Source organism: Drosophila elegans, unplaced genomic scaffold (assembly GCF_018152505.1).
Source record: "Drosophila elegans isolate 14027-0461.03 unplaced genomic scaffold, ASM1815250v1 contig_149, whole genome shotgun sequence".
NCBI classification, from domain to species: Eukaryota; Metazoa; Arthropoda; class Insecta; order Diptera; family Drosophilidae; genus Drosophila; species Drosophila elegans.
Window position 1 is genome coordinate 3,928,881 of NW_024545513.1, and position 20,979 is coordinate 3,949,859.

At 41.1% G+C, this 20,979-nt stretch overlaps 5 protein-coding genes across 5 annotated transcripts; 1 reads left to right on the top strand and 4 right to left on the bottom strand.

The window, feature by feature from the left end:
• Positions 1 to 96: 96 nt before the first annotated feature.
• LOC121467115 (cytochrome P450 4ae1) lies at positions 97 to 1,819 on the bottom strand. The gene is made up of 4 exons (XM_041708347.1): positions 1,654 to 1,819; positions 1,141 to 1,597; positions 534 to 1,075; positions 97 to 475 (listed from the first exon to the last, which is right to left on the bottom strand). The coding sequence occupies exons 1-4, from the start codon at positions 1,817 to 1,819 to the stop codon at positions 138 to 140; spliced, it is 1,503 nt and encodes a 500-aa protein (XP_041564281.1). The 3' UTR covers positions 97 to 137.
• A 313-nt stretch (positions 1,820 to 2,132) lies between these two features.
• Positions 2,133 to 4,274, bottom strand: LOC108136166 (cytochrome P450 4d2). Its single transcript, XM_017257163.2, has 5 exons — positions 4,077 to 4,274; positions 3,443 to 3,829; positions 3,252 to 3,321; positions 2,624 to 3,192; positions 2,133 to 2,563 (listed from the first exon to the last, which is right to left on the bottom strand). The coding sequence occupies exons 1-5, from the start codon at positions 4,240 to 4,242 to the stop codon at positions 2,229 to 2,231; spliced, it is 1,527 nt and encodes a 508-aa protein (XP_017112652.2). The 5' UTR covers positions 4,243 to 4,274; the 3' UTR covers positions 2,133 to 2,228.
• A 2,089-nt stretch (positions 4,275 to 6,363) lies between these two features.
• Positions 6,364 to 9,751, top strand: LOC108136221 (probable cytochrome P450 4d14). Its single transcript, XM_017257242.2, has 3 exons — positions 6,364 to 6,696; positions 7,296 to 7,752; positions 8,270 to 9,751. The coding sequence occupies exons 1-3, from the start codon at positions 6,534 to 6,536 to the stop codon at positions 9,183 to 9,185; spliced, it is 1,536 nt and encodes a 511-aa protein (XP_017112731.1). The 5' UTR covers positions 6,364 to 6,533; the 3' UTR covers positions 9,186 to 9,751.
• Positions 9,752 to 9,901: 150 nt separating this feature from the next.
• Positions 9,902 to 10,520, bottom strand: LOC108136222 (NADH dehydrogenase [ubiquinone] 1 alpha subcomplex subunit 7). The gene is made up of 2 exons (XM_017257243.2): positions 10,358 to 10,520; positions 9,902 to 10,248 (listed from the first exon to the last, which is right to left on the bottom strand). Exons 1-2 carry the CDS (start codon positions 10,418 to 10,420, stop codon positions 10,000 to 10,002), a joined length of 312 nt encoding a protein of 103 aa, XP_017112732.1. The 5' UTR covers positions 10,421 to 10,520; the 3' UTR covers positions 9,902 to 9,999.
• A 2,072-nt stretch (positions 10,521 to 12,592) lies between these two features.
• LOC108136329 (proteoglycan 4) lies at positions 12,593 to 20,104 on the bottom strand. The gene is made up of 4 exons (XM_017257431.2): positions 19,763 to 20,104; positions 17,920 to 18,123; positions 13,653 to 13,949; positions 12,593 to 13,582 (listed from the first exon to the last, which is right to left on the bottom strand). Exons 2-4 carry the CDS (start codon positions 17,962 to 17,964, stop codon positions 12,770 to 12,772), a joined length of 1,155 nt encoding a protein of 384 aa, XP_017112920.1. The 5' UTR covers positions 17,965 to 18,123; positions 19,763 to 20,104; the 3' UTR covers positions 12,593 to 12,769.
• Between the last annotated feature and the right edge of the window lie 875 nt (positions 20,105 to 20,979).

The window sequence follows — 20,979 nt, forward strand, 5'->3', positions numbered from 1 at the left end:
TCTCATAAAACCTTAAAATTTTGTTTAAAATTGAAACTAATGAATGTTGTTCTGTTATCGATAACTCCCATAAATTTAAACCGTTATGGCGCCAGCTGATACTTAAATGTTTCATTTAATACTAGAATCACAAAATTTCAGTACAACCGCGGTCGCAGCCCAAAATTAACGCCGCTTCTCGACCGTAGCACAATTTTGATGGACGGCTCCACATCCGCACCCATAGGCAGCAACTGGTAGTGCCGCATCAGCTTGGTCACCATGGTTTTCATCTCCAGCAGAGCGAACTTCTGGCCGATGCAGTTCCTCGGACCAGCCGAGAAGGGTATGTAGCTGTAGGGTCCCAGTCTGGAGGCCTCCTCCCCCAGATGCCTCTCCGGCTGGAAGAGCAGGGGATCGGCGAAGAGTGATTCATCGCGTAGAAGCTGCCAGAGGAGTATGACCACGTTGGTGCCCACTGGAATGTGGCCACCATCTGGCGGGCATTGCAGAGTATGTATCGTGTGGTTTATGCACATCATTATGCCACTCACCTAAGGCCAAATCCTTTTCCAGACAGCGAGCCACTGCCGGGATCGGCGGATACAATCGCAGCGATTCCTTGACCACGCAATTCAGATAAGGCAGCGCAGCGAAATCAGCGGAGACCACGGCCCTGTTCAAATCCCGACCGTAGTGCTCCTTCAGCTCCTCGAACAGCCTTTGCTGCACTGCCTCATGCCGCGAGAGCAGATACAGACAGAAGGACACCGCCGAAGTGGTGGTGTCGTGGCCCTCAAAGATGAAGGTGTTTACCTCATCGCGGATCTGGTTGTCGGTCAGCGGTTGTCCATCCAGGGAGGCATGCAGCAGAGTGTCCAGCAGTGCGTGACGCTTGTCTGGCTTCTGATCTTGGTTCTGGTGGGTCTCCTTGGCCAGTCGGAGACGGCGCTGCTCTATAATTCTATTGGTAAACTGATGAAGGCAGTGGACGCCTGCTCGTTGTTTCTTGAAAGCACTGGGCCAGCACAATCGAAAGAGCTGGGGAAACAGGAGGTGCGGTCTCATGAACCTGGTGGCCAGGATGTTCGTCAGACTAAACGGGTATTTAAGTTAGATGACAGTTAAAAAAAGGCATGAAGAACTGCACGTCCAACCTACTCCTTAACAGCGTTCACCACCTCGGAATCCGCATCTCCTTGGGCGTCCACACCCACCCCCATGGCCGTTTCGGTAATGATGTCCAGAGCAGCCAAACCCACGTAGGGATAGATGTTTACGGCCTCCTCGCCAGCGGACAGGGGTTCCAAACGCCGCACCAACCTGCTGCTCTGCCTGTCAAAGACCTCCACGAACTGCTCCAGGATGCTGAAGTGAAACGTGGGCGTGATGATCTTGCGCATTGTGTGCCACTCCTCGCCGCGGCTCAGGAGCAGTCCGTTGCCCAGCCAACCAGTAAGGGCCCGGTACATGGTGCCCTTCCTCAGCTGCTGCTGACTGTGCAGCAGAGCATCCACGTGTCGGGGCTCCGCTGTGACCACAATCACGTGGCCCAGCACAGAGCCCATAAAGCTGCGTCCAAAGCGCTGCACATACTCGGCGAACTTCTCGTGGAGATCTGTCATGTGTATCAAGGGGAATTAGGAGGGCTTATGCATTTCCACCTCAACTCACTGTCAGGCTGGAAACTGCGCATCTGCCAGGCGGATCCCACTAGGGGAACTCTCGAAACACTGGGTACCACGCCACGTAGCGGATGTCGCAGCTCCTTCAGCGCCAATCGGAGCAGCCAGGCCACCAGGCGAGCCAGCAGAAGGGTCACCAGCAAGGCCACCAACATGTTGTACCCCCTGCAACTTGGTGTGTGGGGGGAGTGCTCTTGGACTCTCGAACAGCCGGCAATCTTATCTGGAGCACCGCAAACGGATTATCTATTTATACACCGCTCAGGCCCTTGTCATTTATAGCGTTGCGCTGAAGTTTATATAAGCAAACCGATTCGAATAGTGCGCCTTTGGCCAGAGTGAAACGGCGAGACCTTGGCGCACCCAGCTAAGCGAGATGGAGAACTACTACAACTAGCCAGCTGTTTTCCCACAACAACAACTGGTGACAAATCAACCAACCAACACAGAACAGAACTAGAGAAAGAGTAAAGGTACTTTCACTTTAATTTACCCAAATGCCAAGAAATATATCACATAATACACATTTATTCTAGTCAAACACAGATGCTAAGAGAAGTCTCCTCAAGCTGCGCGAGGTTTCAAGCCCAAATGGACGCCGTTGACCGAACGCAGGACGATGTTCATCGAGTGCCGGGGATCAGGACCCAGGGGCAGCAGCTCAAAGTGACGGAGCAGCTTGCTGATGGTGCTCTTCATCTCCAGCATGGCGAACTTCTGACCAATGCAGTTCCTTGGTCCAGCGGAGAAGGGGATGTAGGCATACGGATGAGTCTGGGGAACATCCGCCTCGAATCTCTCGGGTCGGAATTCATCGGGGTGCTCAAAGTACTTCGGATCCCGGAGGAGAACATAAATGCCCAGGGTGAAGTTTGTGCCCGCTGGAATGCGCTGGCCACCTGAGAATACAGAGGAGTCCGATTAGTTGAGGGACTGGGATATTCTTAGCCACCACCTACGTATTTCCACGTCCTCGGCGAACCAACGGCCGATCATGGGCACTGGCGGATGCAGACGCAGCGACTCCTTGATCACATTCTCCATGAACTTCAGCTCACCCAGATCGCGCAGTGTAACTGGGCCCCTACGATCCTCCTCTCCGAGCACCTCACGGATCTCCTGCACCAGACGCTGCTGCACCTCCGGATGCCTGGAGATCTCGTACAAACAGAAGGAAATGGCCGAGGTGGTGGTGTCATGGCCCTCGAACATAAAGGTGTCCACCTCCTCGCGGATGTCCTCATCGCTCAACGGAGCCCCGTCGATGGTGGACTGCAACAGCACATCCAGCAGGGCCATGCGACGCTTCTGGCCCAGATCATCTTCCACCTGCTCCTCTGGCGTCGTCTTACCCTGCGAGCTATTGACCAGCGTGTGACGCCGCTCGCGGATGATGTTCTCGGTGAAGTCGTGCATCACCTTGATGGCCGCATCCTGCCGTTTGGCCTCCGATGGCTTGGTCAACCGGAAAATCCAGTCCACCCGCTGCCAGGCGTGGATAAAACGGGTGATCATGATGTTGGTGACGCTGTCACAATGAAGGATTAGTCAGATAGGAAGGGACGTGCCCGCCAGAAGCACACTCACTCATTGACGGCCTTTACGTAGGGCAGATTGGGATTCATCTGGGCATTTATCTTGGTGCCCATAGCAGTTTCTTAAAGGAAAAAAGAATGTGTTAAGGTGATTAACTTTAGAACTTTTCATTTTGCCTAGGCCTAATAATCGCTCCATGTATTTTACAGACGTTAAAGGAGTAGAAAACCACTTCATCTTACCTGCAATGATGTCCAGGGCAGTTAAACACACCACCGGAAAAATGTTGATGGGCGTCTTGCCATCGGCCCTCGATTGAAGTTGTTCCACCATCACGCCGCTCTGCTGGTCAAAAATCTCGACAAACTGCTCCAGGATCTTGAAGTGGAACGTGGGCGTGATGATCTTCCGCCGACCGTGCCACTTCCTGCCCGTGCTCATCAGCAATCCCTCGCCCAGCCAGCCATGGAGCAGCTTGTACAGATTATTCTTGGTGATGTGCTGTTGGCTGCTCAGCACAAACTCAATGTCTCGGGGATCCGTGGAGAAGACGGCCAGCTGGTGGATAACCCACACCTTGTAGAGGTAACCGTACTTGCGTTGATTCTTCATCACAAAGTCCATGATTTCTACGGACCGAAATGAGGTGCGATTATACTATGCAACTAGTATCGGATTTGGTTTGATATCTATTTTTAACTTAATATTTTAAACTCTAAAATTGTAAATTGTAATTAGAAATTTGTACGGTTTTTACAGAGTCTTAAAGACATTAATATTCGTAGGAAGCAATTTGAAATGAATATAGATAAAAAGGTTTTCCAATGTTATGTTACTATTTTTTATCATACAAATGAAAGGAGAATGAGAACTCACGCTCGGCATTCAGGCCGCGGTACATGAGGACGTTTCCCAGCAGGGGAAGTGGTCGCGGACCCGGCATATAGTGCAGCATATCGTTGCGCCGCTTCCGCCAAAAGTAATCCCACACCAGAAGTGTGGCGAACGCCACCAGGAGGAGCAGACCCGCAGCAGCCAGCATTGTTCAGCGCTCGACGAATGATTCACAACTGAACGTATGAACTGTAAGTAATGAAAGCGATTCTTTATCTCCCGCCACGCTTTGGGGCTCTTAATCTGGAATCCACCCCCAGCTGGCATCCGTAAAAGAGAGCCGGGGCGTAAGAGAACCTGGTCTGGTAATCTATTTTTTGCAGTGGCCTGTTTCCAGTAGGTAAATGCAAAGAACCATTTACGAATCGAGCCAAACTAGAGTTTATAGCCGAGTCATGATGATCGTGGTTTGTTTTTTTTTTAGGATCTTGCTTAGTTTAAAGCCATAATTTGGGCTTCTAGGGCCAAAAAGAGGAATAGTTTAAAATAATAATCGTTTACCAAATGGAGTATAAATTATTTAATTTTTCTTGACCACTTTCACAAATAAACTAACGAGTTTATGTTATGGCTCTAAAAAAACTAACTGAAAGCTTGTGGTTTTAATTACAATATATAATATCATAATAATAGTCCTTGCATTACTAAAATATATATTTATTTAAAAATGTACATAATACTTTAGAAAACAGAACACAAAAAACATAAAAAATCCGAATCAAATGAGAATTTTTAACACAGGCTAATTTTCATAGATACATACATATATTAAAATGTTTTATAAAATTTACATCGATTAAGCCTTTCTTTCCTAAATTATGATACTAAAATTTCCAAATTATCACCATGAGTTATAGATATGTCGATCTATTCCACATTGGACCCCCACATTATTATCAAATGATGCATTTGTCGCTCGAACAACTATACCTTCTTATCAGTAATGTATTTGTGCTAATGAAACGCATTACAAAAGTCCAATTTATCGAACATCTATGTATGCATGTATAACTTGAACAACAAATTCCAAAATCTTGTATTGTTAGCTTATCTTACTTCAAAGAATCCACTCAAGTTGAGTTCGTTGTTTAATCATGATTACCAGGCAGCTGGGAGTTCTTATCAAAGTCGCTCGTCATGCTTACTCAGCAAATCGAAATACTGGATCTAATACTCGATCTGGCAGATTATTAAATTATTTATTATAAGCTATACCGATTCTGAGTTACATCGCCAAACAGTCAAAAAAATATGTCAAAATAAAAGCAAACAGCATTTGTAATAAAATGTATTGATAAGTTAAATCTTTTAACCACTTTATTTTGAACCAAACGGAAGTCGTTTAAAAACCATTAATGGAAACATCGATTTGCTCTGATTAATTCTAGGCACTGCCGATATTTCGGCACTTATATGTATGTAAATGGGGCCCAAGTTAAATAGCAAAGACAAATGATTGTTTAAGCTTTTCAGAGAGTTCTAGCTTAACCTGTTTACAGCTAGTACAGCTTCCGAGCGATTCTCTCAATAATTTCTAATCTCTGAATGCGTCTTATAAAATTAAGAGAGCGGTATTCTAAGAGAACTTAAACTTTGCATTTTTAATTGCATAGTTTCCAGCTTTTGAAGAGGCAGTCTTAACTTTAATAAATAAATAAATATAAGTTTAAATATTTGGTCTATTTACAGAATTTCTTGATTCACAATTTTTTGGGATTCCCCAAGTTAATGGTTTGTTATTATTGTTAATCACAGCAATAGATTGGTAATTTGGAAGAAGAATGAAAATATTAAAATTGCATAGCTTCTTTCGCAGCTTAAGTTGTTTAATTAATAAACCAATATACATATATATATTTTTGTTCTGTTTTTGGTCCCACGCGTTGGCTTCGGATCTAATCAGAAGCTATAACCTGACACTCATGCACTTCTACGTATACATATATATGGTCAGATAAGGCAAGGGCTATGCGACTTTTCCCAGTTGTTATCCAAGGCGGGGGCGGAACCACGTCCGTATCAATCCGAAAACTTAGTCTTCCGATAGTGGGAGACGCCTTGAGTTACGATGAAGGTGCCGTTTCTGTTTCATTCATCAGGGAATGTGAGTCAACGAACCACTACCGATCCTCGGAGATCATCTTGAAGAGGAGACTCCCTCCATCATCCTCAGAAATTCAACTACTATGAGAGATGGAGGAAGGGATGCTCCCTTTTTTTTTTTTTTTTTTTGACCCCGGTCGTATTTTTTGACCTTTGCCTTGTTTTTCGGCTTCAGTCCACTGATTGTGGTCGCCTTATCGCAATCCGCGCTGGCTACAAAACAGCCCCGCCACCGAGCAGAACAAACTAGTCGATGGCAAACGTTGCCAGCCGTTAGATACATTCAATCCCGATCCCGATACCAATTCAATTCAATCCAGTGCCGAAAGCGCAGCCATGTATCTGGAGCTCTTTGCGATCCTCCTGACCACGGTGTTCGTGTGGGACTATCTGCGGAACAGACGCCACAACAGGATGTACGCCGCCGCCGGAATCCGGGGACCCAGGCGCTATCCCCTGGTCGGCAATGCTCTCATGATGATCAAGGAGTCACCCAAAAGTAGGTTATGACCAGCCATAGGTAACAAGTACTAGGTCAACCAAACAGTTCAACAAGATTAATTGTTATAAAAACTAAAAAGTTCATAAGTAATTCTCTTCAAATATGAAATGCTCTGTGTTTTTTGGTGTTTTTAAAACCATCTATGAAATCCAAAATTTAAGTGCCTAGACTTATTTTGAAAATAATTTTAAAGATTCTAGGATATACATATTTTAAACTAATTTATAACTATAGGTCGAGACCAAAAGCAGTACTAAGTCAAAAAACTGTTCCACAAGTTGTTTAAAAAATTTTAAAGTTGTCGTTTCAATCTCTGTTTTTTTTAGAGATTTCAAAAGATTGGTTTTAAAATAATACAAAATTTTAAATGAAAGATTGACTTTCAAATTTCTAGAGATTTTAAAACAATGTTTAGAAATGCAAATAATAATGTTCTAATTTAAAACTCCTTCCCGATGTTAAGAAAAGCAATTAATAGTGTTTTTTTTTTTGTAAATAATTAAATAATAGTTTAAAAATTAACTTTTACGAAAACATGACTCAAAAAGACCTTGAAAGTACTTAAATAAAAAATAACCCATTTGTGTGTCTTCCAGCTGTCTTCGATCTGCAATTCCGACTGATCGCAGAGTTTGGCAAGAACATCCAGATTCAGATACTGGGCGAACGTGGCTTCATGACCGCCGATCCCAAGATGATCGAGGCGATCATGAGCAGCCAGCAGACCATCCAGAAGAACAATCTTTACGGGCTGCTCCACAGCTGGTTGGGTGAGGGCCTGCTCGTTAGCAAGGGAAAGAAGTGGTTCCGCCGCCGGAAGATCATCACACCCACCTTCCACTTCAAGATCCTGGAGGACTTTGTGGAGGTCTTTGACCAGCAGAGCGCCACTATGGTGCAGCAGCTGTACGACCGGGCGGATGGCAAGACGGTGATCAACATGTTCCCGGTGGCCTGCCTGTGCGCCATGGACATAATTGCGGAAACGGCGATGGGTGTGAAGATCAATGCCCAGCTTCAGCCGGACTTTCCCTATGTTCAGTCGGTGAAAACGTGAGTGCCCCTTCTACATATTTTTAGCATATATATGTTACAGATTTTAGGGACTGCAAATTACATGATTATTCATGAGATTTTGAATCGAATCATACACAAAAAATCGTTTTCTCCAAGACTAATGCATTTAATTTTTTATAATATTATTTAAAAATAATAATTATTTTCAAAGATTGATTTGATGAAAAAAAAAAAAATACTTGAAAAAAATTATGAGCGATATATATAGTATAATATAATATATCGCTCAAAATAAAACCTATTTTGAAAGTGCGGCTTCTGTGTACAAAGTTTCGACAATGTTTGTGAAAAAAAATCGTCGAAACTCAGTACACAGAAGTCGCAGTTTCAAAATGAGTTTTACCTTAAGCCCTTTTTTGTTTTAAAAAAAATATTTTAAAAATATTTTTGATTTTTCCTCAACAATTTTCATTATTCTTGAAGAGAATACTCATTATTATTCATTGTTTTGTGATTTTTAAAATAAAACCTATGATACACGTGTGTATTTTAGTGCCTCTGCCATGTTGGCCGAACGCTTCATGAATCCCCTGCAGCGCACGGATCCCTCCATGAAGCTCTTCTATCCCAAATTGTTCACCAAACTGAACGATGCTGTGAAGAACATGCACGACTTCACCAGTAACGTAATCACCGAGCGTCGCGATCTTCTCCAGAAATCGATTGCCGAAGGAGGAGGCGCAAATGGCAATGTCAACGTTGCCCCCTTGAACGATGTGGGTCAGAAGCGGCGCCTGGCCTTGCTGGACGTGCTCCTGCAGTCCTCCATCGACGGAGCACCGCTGAGCAACGACGACATCCGCGAGGAGGTAGACACCTTCATGTTCGAGGGGCACGACACCACGACAAGCAGCATCGCCTACACCTGCTACCTGCTGGCCCGCTATCCGGAGGTGCAGTCCCGCGTCTTCCAGGAGATTCGGGATGTGATCGGTGACGACAAGTCCGCGCCCGTCAGCATGCAGCTCCTGGGCGAACTCAAGTACTTGGAGTGCGTAATTAAAGAGTCGCTGCGACTGTTTCCCGCGGTGCCGCTCATCGGACGTCACATCACCGAGGACACCGTGCTGGACGGAAAGCTGATACCCGCGAACTCCGACGTGATCATCCTCATCTACCATGCCCAGCGCGATCCCGACTACTTCCCCGAGCCGGAGAAATTCCAGCCGGAGCGTTTCAGCATGGAGCGCAAGGGCGAGGTCAATCCCTTCGCCTACACTCCCTTCTCCGCCGGGCCGAGGAACTGCATCGGCCAGAAGTTCGCCATGCTGGAGATGAAGAGCTCGATCAGCAAAATGGTGCGGCACTTCGAGTTGCTGCCCCTCGGCCAGGATGTGCAGCCGGTGCTGAACCTCATCCTGCGCTCCTCCACGGGTATCAACTGTGGCATCAAGCCGCGAGTCTATTAGGTGTTCCTGGGTGGTCGTCTTCGTTCTTTTCTTTTTAGCTAGTTTTAACTCTGTAAATATTTCAATAAACTACTTGTACATGGTAATGTCCAGTGATGGATGGCACTCAGTATTCTCATGAGTGGGAATTTAAATTCTTTGGAGTTGAGGTATAGGATTACTGAGCTCAACATCTTCAAAGGGTAATGCCTAAATAGGTTATAAGTAGGGTACAACAATTGAATCAATCTAAGATTTTAAAAGCTTATTAGGAAACAAATTACGAGAACGTCTGTCAGTAGAAATATAAATTTACTCTACAATAAAGGTTTAATAATTGTCATAGCATATACAAATTAGAATTGAATAAAGAAAATCATAGATATACATTTTATAAATCAGCAAATGGGAACAAATTCTATCTAGATCTTGACCCTTCATCACTGTGGATTATAAGTAAGAAACAAAAGGTACAAAAATATTAGATCTTTAAGGCTAAAATGGACAAACTTGTTAAAGAAAATATTAACTGTCAAAATAACTAGATATATTAAGGACTATGAAATAAAATTGATTCGATTTAATAATTATCATAGAACATAACATCAATAAATGAAAATAATTTGGCCCTTTGTTTAACAGAACTCAGCAAAAGACATTGAAATCAGCAAAGGGGAATAAATCCTATCTAGATCTTGACCCTCCATCACTGTACACAACATGCACGCACTTCGTCCTCGACTTGAATGGATTCTATATTAGCTTTAACCGGCTCGAACTACAACTCAAAAACAAAGGCGATTCCCGTGGGAGGACCATGGACATCCGTGGGCCATTAGTCCCAGCCGTAGACCTTGCCCGGAGTTGGCAGCTGGGAGGTAGCCTTCGCCGCTCCTCCGGCCTCCGCCGCCAGCTGCTTCTGCTGCTCCACCAGGTCGATGGGCGGGAAGACCTCGCGGCGGGCGTCCCGCTGGCAGTAGTAGTTGGCCGAGTGCAGGTGCGACGGTCCATCCGGAATCTCCGGCTGCGGCTGGGTGCGGTCTGCCAGTCCGTCCTCGAAACGCAGCGCCAGGTTGTGTTCCCGCTGTAATTGTGATTATAGTCCGGATTAATCAAAGGTTCCCATGTCCCGTCTTACATAACCGGCGAATTGTGTTATCCGGCGTTGTTGTCCGAGTGACCGGAGTACTTACGCCCAGCAGGAAGGCCCGGATGCGCTGGATCAAGGGCGAAACGTCACGGCGCAGGGCAGACATCCTGAGAGATTTAATTTGTTTATTTGCTACTAAATTATGTCCACCAAAAAACACCAGTTTTTAAGTGTGCCCTTCTCGTTTTCCACCCAAAATACCGGAACGCTTCGAAAAAGCGCGCTGTGGCCACACTTCGCTTAATATATTTTTATCATAGATGCATTGTTCTATTTATGTAGTTTTCAATTTTTGAATTATAGAAAAATAATTTCATTAAAATTGAACCCCTTAACACCTTATCACAGTCACTCTTAAGGCTTAGCGTCTTGTTTTGGCCAAGTTACAACAAAAAGACTCTTTGGAAATGCTTTATTTTTTTATTTCGCCAAAAACCCAAAAATACCGTTTAAAAATCAGTTTTTGAATAAAAAGCCTGGGAAATAATTGTCAGAAGTTGGAGTGTCATGCATCGTTGGATTCGTCATAAAATTTCCAATCAAATGGCATTCACAGCTAAAATTTTTCCAGGTTTTCAAATTTTGGCAAAAAATGATGATGTACCCCCTTATCAAAAATGCGAAAATTGGCCATTGTAAAAAAAAACGGGTTTAAAATCGTATTTTTATATCAAAACAAGCTGAATTGTTTGTATTTCGATTGGGATGGATTTTATAGGTCCCCAGCTGTAAAAAACAGTCACTGTTATGGCCATGCGTCTTGTTTTGGCCAAGTTACAACAAAAAGACTCTTTGGAAATGCTTAATTTTTTTATTTCGCCAAAAACCCAAAAATACCGTTTCAAAATCAGTTTTTGAATAAAAAGCCTGGGAAATAATTGTTAGAAGTTGGAGTGTCATGCATCGTTGGATTCGTCATAAAATTTCCAATCAAATGGCATTCACAGCTAAAATTTTTCCAGGTTTTCAAATTTTGGCAAAAAATGATGATGTACCCCCTTATCAAAAATGCGAAAATTGGCCATTGTAAAAAAAACGGGTTTAAAATCGTATTTTTATATCAAAACAAGCTGAATTGTTTGTATTTCGATTGGGATGGATTTTATAGGTCCCCAGTTGTAAAAAACAGTCACTGTTATGGCCATGCGTCTTGTTTTGGCCAAGTTACAACAAAAAGACTCTTTGGAAATGCTTAATTTTTTTATTTCGCCAAAAACCAAAAATACCGTTTAAAAATCAGTTTTTGAATAAAAAGCCTGGGAAATAATTGTCAGAAGTTGGAGTGTCATGCATCGTTGGATTCGTCATAAAATTTCCAATCAAATGGCATTCACAGCTAAAATTTTTCCAGGTTTTCAAATTTTGGCAAAAAATGATGATGTACCCCCTTAACAAAAATGCGAAAATTGGCCATTGTAAAAAAAAACGGGTTTAAAATCGTATTTTTATATCAAAACAAGCTGAATTGTTTGTATTTCGATTGGGATGGATTTTATAGGTCCCCAGCTGTAAAAAACAGTCACTGTTATGGCCATACGTCTTGTTTTGGCCAAGTTACAACAAAAAGACTCTTTGGAAATGCTTAATTTTTTTATTTCGCCAAAAACCCAAAAATACCGTTTAAAAATCAGTTTTTGAATAAAAAGCCTGGGAAATAATTGTCAGAAGTTGGAGTATCATGCATCGTTGGATTCGTCATAAAATTTCCAAACAAATGGCATTCACAGCTAAAATTTTTCCAGGTTTTCAAATTTTGGCAAAAAATGATGATGAATCCCCCTATAAAAAATGTTAAAATTGGCCATATTAAAAAAACGGCTTTAAGAAATCGTTTTTTATATCAAAACAAAATGCATTTTTTTTTGGCCAAGTAACAACAAAAATGCTCTTAAGATATGTTTTTTTTTTTTTGTTAAGCTACAAAAATCCAAACACTATTGTTTTTGTATAAAAGAAATCCAAATGTACATAGTTTTCTATGTATTTATGCGTATTTTTGCCAAAAGTACTGACAGAAAGAAAAACCTAATTTTTGGGTCAGAAAAAATCCAATTTTTTTTCTACTGTGTCTATGTACGTTTATTTATTTTATTAAAATTATATCGCTTTGCACTTTCCCAACTTTTGTGTGTGTGTGGAAAACTTGAATTAATTTCCATAGAGTAATGATTACAAAATTGAGGAAACTAGCTCCTTTGGTCGTGTCCGTTAATGGATATGTTTATGGATACGGATACACATATAAATAAATAAATAATCTCTCTCGATATTCTCGATATTCTGTCTTCAGTGTTGTGTTGCTCTAATTGTAAATTAAACTAAGTACGCCGTAAACTAAACTACTGCAATTTAAAGCTGCCGCTTTAGTAGTTGCGAGAGTTCCTTTCAAAACGGTTCCAAGGGGATGGTCCTTCCTTCATCCTTCATTCTGAATCCTTCGTAGTCTTAGTCCGACTTAGGCGGGGGTGGACTCGTCTGGCGAGGATTGGGATTCGGATTGGGATTGGATTGAGGTTTCGGGACTGGGCGCCAGCTGCTCCACGCTGACGGTGCGCACAAACTCGGCGGTGGCTTCGATCACAATAGTGGGCAAGTCATCGGCAGCTGGACAAGCTGGAGCAGCTGGAGCAACTGGAGCAACTGGAGCAACTGGAGCAACTGGAGCAACTGCCTCCTCCGTATGCGGTGGCTCGCTGATGGTTGCTGGTGTGGCTTCCTCTGTGGTGGTTGGTGGTGGTGGTGGTGGTGCTTCCGTGACTATCACAGCCACAGGCGCAGGATCAGGCACTCCCGACACCACTGGCTTCATCTCAACGGAAGCTGGAGCAGGAGCTGCTGCTGGAGTGGATTCGGCAGCAGCAGCATGAGCAGGAGCTGTTTCTGCTGGAGGAGCAGGCTCTGGAGCGGGAGTAGCCACTGGCGTTTGGGCTGGAGCTGGAGCCTTATTCGCCGGCGCAGGCGATGCGGACTTGGCCTTGGCCGACTTGCCCACCGCCGGCGAGGGAGTCCTCGATTTGAGATTCTGCTCGTGGGCACTGCGATCCATCAAGACCGAGGTGGACTGCGGTGGCGCCGGACTGGCCGCCCGCTTGATGTCCTCGATCTTGGCGTCCATCTCGCTGCGGATTTCCTTGATGGGCTTCAGCAGGAACACTGGGACGTTGTCATCTCGCCGCTGGTACAGCATCTCGCCCTCGAAATCCACTAGTTTGTGTTTCCGGGCGCGCAACAGGATGCCCACCACCTTGTCGGAGATGTAGTTGTAGATCTGCGGGGGGTGGGAGGATAAGGATTAGGATAAGGAATGCAGGATTAGGGGGCAACCGAGCGCTACTCACATTGAACAGCTCGCCGAAGGGAATCACGCGCATGGTGGGCTCGTCCTTGACGTCGTAGCCCTCCGAATTGATGATCTGGCACAGCTCCAGCATCTCCTTCATCACATGGATGTTGGCCTTCTGGCCACGCATCTCCGTGAGGCTGCCGGCCAGTGGCTTGCCATACTGATCCTTCGAGAATGTGGGCTTCGGCGAGGAGGCGCGACCGTCCTGGGAGAAGGGATTCAGCAACTGCGACTGTTTGTGCTGCGTGGCCTGGTTGTTGAACATGGCTACCTTGGAGGACAGCGGTGAGTCCTGTTGTTATAAGTGGACAAAAAGCCGTTTTTAAAAAGGTTTATTTTAAGGATTTTCGAAATATTACCAAAGGAAGCCAAACTTTAAATTGAACTTTAGGGCGGTGTTGCCGGACAGGCTGCTAGTACTGCTTGTCTTGTCAGTGGGCCGCGTTGCCAAATATTCGTTTATTTAACAACGTAATAAAAGGATGCCAAACTTCAAATTTAACTTTAGGGCGGAGTTGCCGGACAGGCTGCTAATACTGCTTGCCTTGTCAGTTGGCCGCGTTGCCAACTATTCGTTCGTTTAAAAATTAACTAAGGATGCCATGCTATCAGTGCACTCTATAAGGGCGTTGCCAGACAGACTGCAGGTTCTCATCACAGATAGTCCTGTGAATTGGTCGCGTTGCCAACTATTCGTTTATTTAAAAATTAACTTTAAATTTAAGTTTGGGGCGCCGTTGCCAGACGGACTGCAGATTTGCTATTATTTCTTCTGTCAGTTGGTCGCGTTACCAACTAATCGGCCATTTAAAAATTGAATAAAGGATGCCAGACAAACTACTGTATGTCCCGTTGGTTGGTCGCGTTGCCAACAATTCGTTTATTTTGAAGTTCAATTCATCTCAAGCTATATTTTATTTTTAAATTTGGTATCTCCAGCCCAAAAGCTTTTAATTGAGTTTGCATTAAAATCAATAACATCTTGAATGAAATTTTAATCAACTAAATTGTTTAAAATATTTTTTTTTGCCTCTGTATGTACGACCTAATTAATCGCAAATTAAGCCTAAAAAACTTGAATGATGCAATGTTAAATAGATATTTCTGAAAATCGTACAAAGGAAATCTCGGAAAGCTTTCACCAAATTTCGTTTAGAATTATTTTAAAAATTAATTCGGTTACATTGCAAGTCCACAGCTTAAATGCAAGCAGTAGTTCCCGCGCTGCCAACTAACTAACTAACAACTAACAACTAAGCGCGCAATTAATGGCTTTCAAATACTACAACTTGCTCGAACAAGTTCCCACCGGGAAAATTAATTAGCCGCAATTAAATAACAGCGGTTCTTACATTTTGTGTAATTTTTCATCTAATAAGTGCAAGATTCCCGCGCCATGAGCCACAGCAGCAGCAAAGGAATGCGCAAATGTCGTGGTCATAAATAAAAGCATCTGCGGGAAAAAAAAGGGGCGAACAAACCGCGGGCAATGTGTGGGCGGGGCAGCACTCTTTGACGAACAACTAAATATATACATATATGTATATATATATATATATACAAGTTTATATATATATATGAATGCCCACTTCCTACAGCAAAAAATAAAAGCGAGAGATATTCATGAAAATCAAAAACAAAACAGGAATGACCTTCACGGCCAATTTTCGCCACTATGTTTGATTATCATTATTTATGGGGCCGAATCAAGAGTGGAGTCCCTGATCGAGTTGCCCATAGAAATGAATGAATAATATAGACAAAGGCAAATATTATTGACTCTTTCCGCCGATGCTTATATAATTTGCCATTTTGGCAACGCCCGCAATGACGATCCCAATTTGTCTTTCTTTGATCAATATCCAAAATCTCGTCAATCAGGCGAATTTCATTCATATCACACAGGCGAAAGCAAAAACGTTTAAAAATAAACGCAACGATGAATGAAAAGCGGCCAGAACTTGGCAACTTGGCTTTTTGGACGGTGGGGAGAGATTTTGTTTTATTTTTTCTTCACCCACGGGGAGAAAGTCTGGGAAAAATGCATAAAATTGTCCATGGAAATTAGTTTCGAAATTTTCATTTCGTCGCCGCAAGTGCTGGGAAGTAGCTTCTCCAGTTGTTGGGGGCGATAAAAACAAAATTTATATTGTAAACAAGGTCCACCGATCTCTAGATGCAATGGGAAATCACTGCGAAAAGCCAACGACCCAAGGAACCCACAGAAATGCGAAATTAGTTAACAATTGTGGGAGGTTTTCATCAAAATTTCTCCACAAAATAATTCATGAATAGGTTAAAATTTGATATGTCTCGCATATTTATATGTAAGTCGATTGAATTAGTATTTAAAGTAAATTTTAAAAACATTTTAGTATATTATTTTTTACCAATCCAGAAGACATTTGGTATTTATTGAATATTTTAGATCGATACAAATTTTTAAAATAATAGAATTTAAAAAACATTGTGTCCAACCCATAGGATTATTATTATGATTTATGCTGCTAAATAAATTATATAAAAACTGAAACGGATATTGTTGTGTTTTTTGGTAACATTTTCAGCTGCAGCTGGCCGATTCTGGGTCCGGGTCCGGCGAATTGGTTACGTCGTCTTCTGTTTTACGGATCTATTTGTCGGCGCCGTTGTCACTCTCGCGAAGTCTGCGCATTTTATATCTACATATCTACGGCCATATAGCCTCTATACGAACGGACACTACGGATAAGTATGGGTGTCTATGCATATTCAGCATTGCTATTTCGATGGTCATTGCCAAGAATTTTTCCGTGTTTTGATCTTTCGTGCTGTGTTCTATACGTTCTATTCGTCTATATACAGTTGCAGTCAAAACAGTAGTAGTTTTGTAAGAAACAGCAAACAAAAATAATTAATCAGGAACTTTTAAAAATTTTGTTCATATTTTTGCAATATTTAAATTTACTATTAAATAAATGGATCATAAAAAATTTAAACAATGCTATTTCCTTAAACTGCTATGAAAACGTTTACTACAGTATATTGAGAAGTGAATTTTAAGGAATAAATATATGTTTTCATTTTCCTTGAAACACTAAAACATTATCAAAAGGTTGTAAGTAAGCATTACGATAAATTAGAAGAAAAGTGGTCCTATGCCTTTTTGAAAAATTTAAATTGTCCCGTTACTATTATCTTGACCTTATCTGTACATAGTTAGCAAAGTAGATGTAGGGGTGTGTATATTTTGGCAATTCATGTGGCGACAAATTAAAACAAATACAGCAACAACAAATTTCAACAAAAAGAAAAATCCCGTCTCCGCTTTGTTATTGTTTTGTTTGCAGGCTGAAATTCTTTATATCATTTCAATCCTAATGATTTTTAATCATGCTGTTGGAAACTGTCCAGACATTTTTCTCGCGGCTTTCGCTTGACATTTATTCTGACCATTTGCATTAATATATATCTTGGCATACTTCTTTATATTTCTATTTTTTTGTTTGGCTTTATTCTTGCTTCTCACGCATTTTCTGTGGTTTTCTGCGCATAAATAATTTTCGGGCATTTGTCGCACGAGATGTGCGAGTGAAAAAAATAATACAATGTGGTTTTGAGTTGTTGCAATCTTTTTATAGTTCCCAGTGCGGCATTCCAAACATGCCTTCAAATCTTAATCCAAATCCCTTTTTTATTTTCTGGCTCTAGTGTTCCGAGGCAGTATTTTCGAGAAGCTTTTAGTATTAGCAGTATTTACTTTTCATGTAAGTATCTCACTATTTGTTACCAGTATTTGCCAACGTTATCTTCGTGCAACTAGTTGTTTTATCAGGAATTTAAAATATTTCTCCTAGATTTTTCGATTTTCCCAAGTTCTGTATCTTGAGGTCAATGCTTCTTTAAATGTTTATTCATTTCATTTAAATTGAAAATTATTTATTTAAAAGTAGCTTCAATGTTTTATTTTCATTTTATTTACTAAATCAATAATACTTCATTAATAATTTAGCACCATATTCAACACATATCCACATATCAGATTCTTTTTTAAAATTTAATTAAATTTTGTAGCAATGATCAGCAAGAATTAACAAGTATCCAATTTGGATACTTAATTTACTCACGAAAACCAAAACAGCAAGTGAAGTATTTCATTGTTGGTGAACAAATTAGATAAAAATTAACTTTATGTTTGACATTTTGGAAAGAAGTTTGGGAACTTTTTGAAGAACTGATGATCCTTTGGAATTACTATATATATAAAAATCCAAATTACTCACCACCACGAAGCGCAGGGCGCCCAATTCGTGCGATACGTCCGTCATAATTCCGCCGGGCTTGGCCTGATTGGGTTCCGGACTCTGGGTGGGATCTTGCAGATTGGTGGATTAGTGGTGCGGAGCAAACTGGTCCGGAAAGTGGTATGGTGCCTGGCCTTTTTTTGCTTTTGGCCTTTTGTCACCGCGAATTCGCAACACTTTTGCCTGCAATATCGAAAAGAGAAAAGAGTTGGAGACAAAGCCCCCGACGATGGGAAAGAAAACCAATTAAATTTAGCAACAAACAACATTCATAACAATGGAAATGTGTGTGCCTGTGCCCATTGTGGATGAGTTTTTTATTTCTATGGCGAATTGCCAAACTGCGTTTATTTACTTTTTACCAGTTTACCATTTCCTTTGTGACCCAGACCCAGACCCAGACCCCCGTGGAGGTTCATACACGGTTCCAGATTTCAGACCCGTAATGCCCATATACCATAGACCATACCCATACCCATACCAACATCCCCACCCAAAACAAAATTACAGAAGATGATGAGCAGCGGAAAATAAAAACAGAAAGCATAGAGAAGAGAGGAGGAGAGGAAAAGAGAGAACACTGATAAAAAAGTGGAATAGTAAAAAAAAAAATATGGATATCGAAACCAAAATTGTATATTTCATATTTAAGTTAAAATTGCATAATTTCAATTATCGGGAAAATATTAGATTTGTTTAAAATGCATTTGTGAAAATGTAATCTAATTTTAATTTTAAACTAAAAAATATTTAAACTAAAATCTTTGCCAAATAAAGTAAATTGAAATATTTTAAAAATGTTATTTTCAAAATAACCAAAAACCACAATGGATCAAAATCGAAACGAATAATATTTAAATTGAGTATGAAATACTTGAGTTTACTATGTTTTTTATCAGTGAAGAGTGAAGCAAATACAGAAGCAAAACAAAGCGCAAAGAGACCGTTAGGCCTGAACTTTTGAGCGCCCCTCGTATTATAGTAGTATGGTAGAGTAGTAGCAAAGCAGTATAGTAGTCGTACGACCCCGAAAGATGAACCGGAATTCGGTTTCGTGCCCATTTGCCGTTTTTCCCATTTCGAATTAACTGGAAACTGCTGTGCATTAACCCATCCGATTTCCAGCAGGCTTTAAGTTAAGTTTAAACTATACATTGCAGATACAGATCAACCACAAAGAACTTGGTATGAATATATCAAATAAAACCCTTAAACAAAAAGGGATTGCAAATAAACGTTCACTTGGCGAGAAAAATACTCAAGTACTCAAAAGTTGGGATTAGAAAATATTCATCGATCAATAAAAATGTAAAAAAATATTTGTAAGGCCTTAAGCAATTAAAAAACCAAACACAGAAATAGTGTAACATAAACTGTTTTTCCAGTTGATCCCTTTATTTATATCGAATGCAAAATACCTGTCAGATAAACACATTTTGAATAGAATTGCCAAACAAAACTCAGAAAAAAATATTATATTTTAAATACACAATTTAAAAACTTTCATTTGGTTTTTGTACTTCTTTTTACAAAAATATGATTGATTCTGATTTTTAAACATCTATTAGCTTCTAGTATACTATTCAAAGGACAACCTAACATTTATATAAGCGTGTCGAGATAAATTGTTTGACTTTTTTCATTAAGTTAACTTTTTTGGCGCTTTTTCTCACGAATTTTGGCTTTTAAGTATCCAGAGTTTTCGGCAACATTTTAGAGCTCACAATTGTGACCAGTTCTTAATTAATGATCACTGACCGGTGTTTCATTTTTGTTTGGTGTTCGTTTGGTAGGGGAGATTCCACCTGTTTTTCTCACTCACTTTTCTTGGGGATTTTGGGAAGTAGCTGCTCTTATTTTTGGCGTTTGGCTAGATGGAATTCCTCGATGTGTCGGGCTTCCAATTTTCCGTTTCGATTCGATCCACTCACAATGCAAAATGCACTCGTTTTGAAAACGTTTCTTCTTTTTGATTCAACAACGGAAAAAAAACAAGAAAAATGTCTTTCAACTGGGTAAGATGATAGTCTGTGAATGCCTGCGTTCCGGGTTTTATATCTTTTGTTTTGACTTGATTTGGATCTGATCGCTTTTGGTTTGGTATAAATCTTATTTTTTTAAATCTCTTGTTGGTACACGCCGTTTGGTAGCTGGGACCAAAAGTGAGCGCCGAAAGCGATCGCGCTTTCTTTTTATAGCCACGATGGCACACACACAGCGGCACTCGCACACTACCAAAGCAGCTGCTTTTCTGATTTTCAGCTTTTCTGCTTTGTTTTCCCGCGCTCTCTGTGAAAATGCTCTCAACATTTTCTTTTAATTTTAGACCGTTCTTAGCATTTCTACCAGCTGCCCCGAGGAAAAACTCCCAGAAGTTGGAAATCCACCAAGGGAAATTCGTGCCAAGTTCAAGGGAGCACCTGCTGGAGTTTTGCTTAGCCATATATGCCAACAATATATACATTCATGTATAGTTGTAGTCGGGGGTCACTCTTCAATCAACACCAGCTTACGCGCTTCGCTGAGCCGGAGGGTCCGAGTTCGACCGCAGAACAGATATTCTTATGCTTATGCCGATTTCGTTGCCCTCCAAGAAGCCGCAGAGAAAAGAGCGCACAGTGAGAGATACACTGGGGGAAAAAATGTTTAACAAAAATTAGACCAAATATCTAGCTATAAGAAAACACTCCCAATCATTTCATTTATCATATGAATTTGCATTTGGAATGTTTTCAAATTTTGAAAATTATACCTAAAGCATAACATTTTTAATTCTAAAGAATAATTTTTAATAGGGATTATAAAATATTATTTATTATATGTTTTTTTTAGAGTATTTGTATACTTTTAACAAAAATTAAGAAAATATTAAAAAAAATCTAAAGAATAATTGAATGTTAATTTGGCATTTTAAAACTGTATAAAAAGAAAAAATAAGAAGGATTTTAAAAAAAGTTAAAAAATGAATAAGTATCATTTTTTCAGCATTTGTCAAAATCCCAGCTTAAAAGCTATATAATTTTTCGCTCGGTGTGGCAG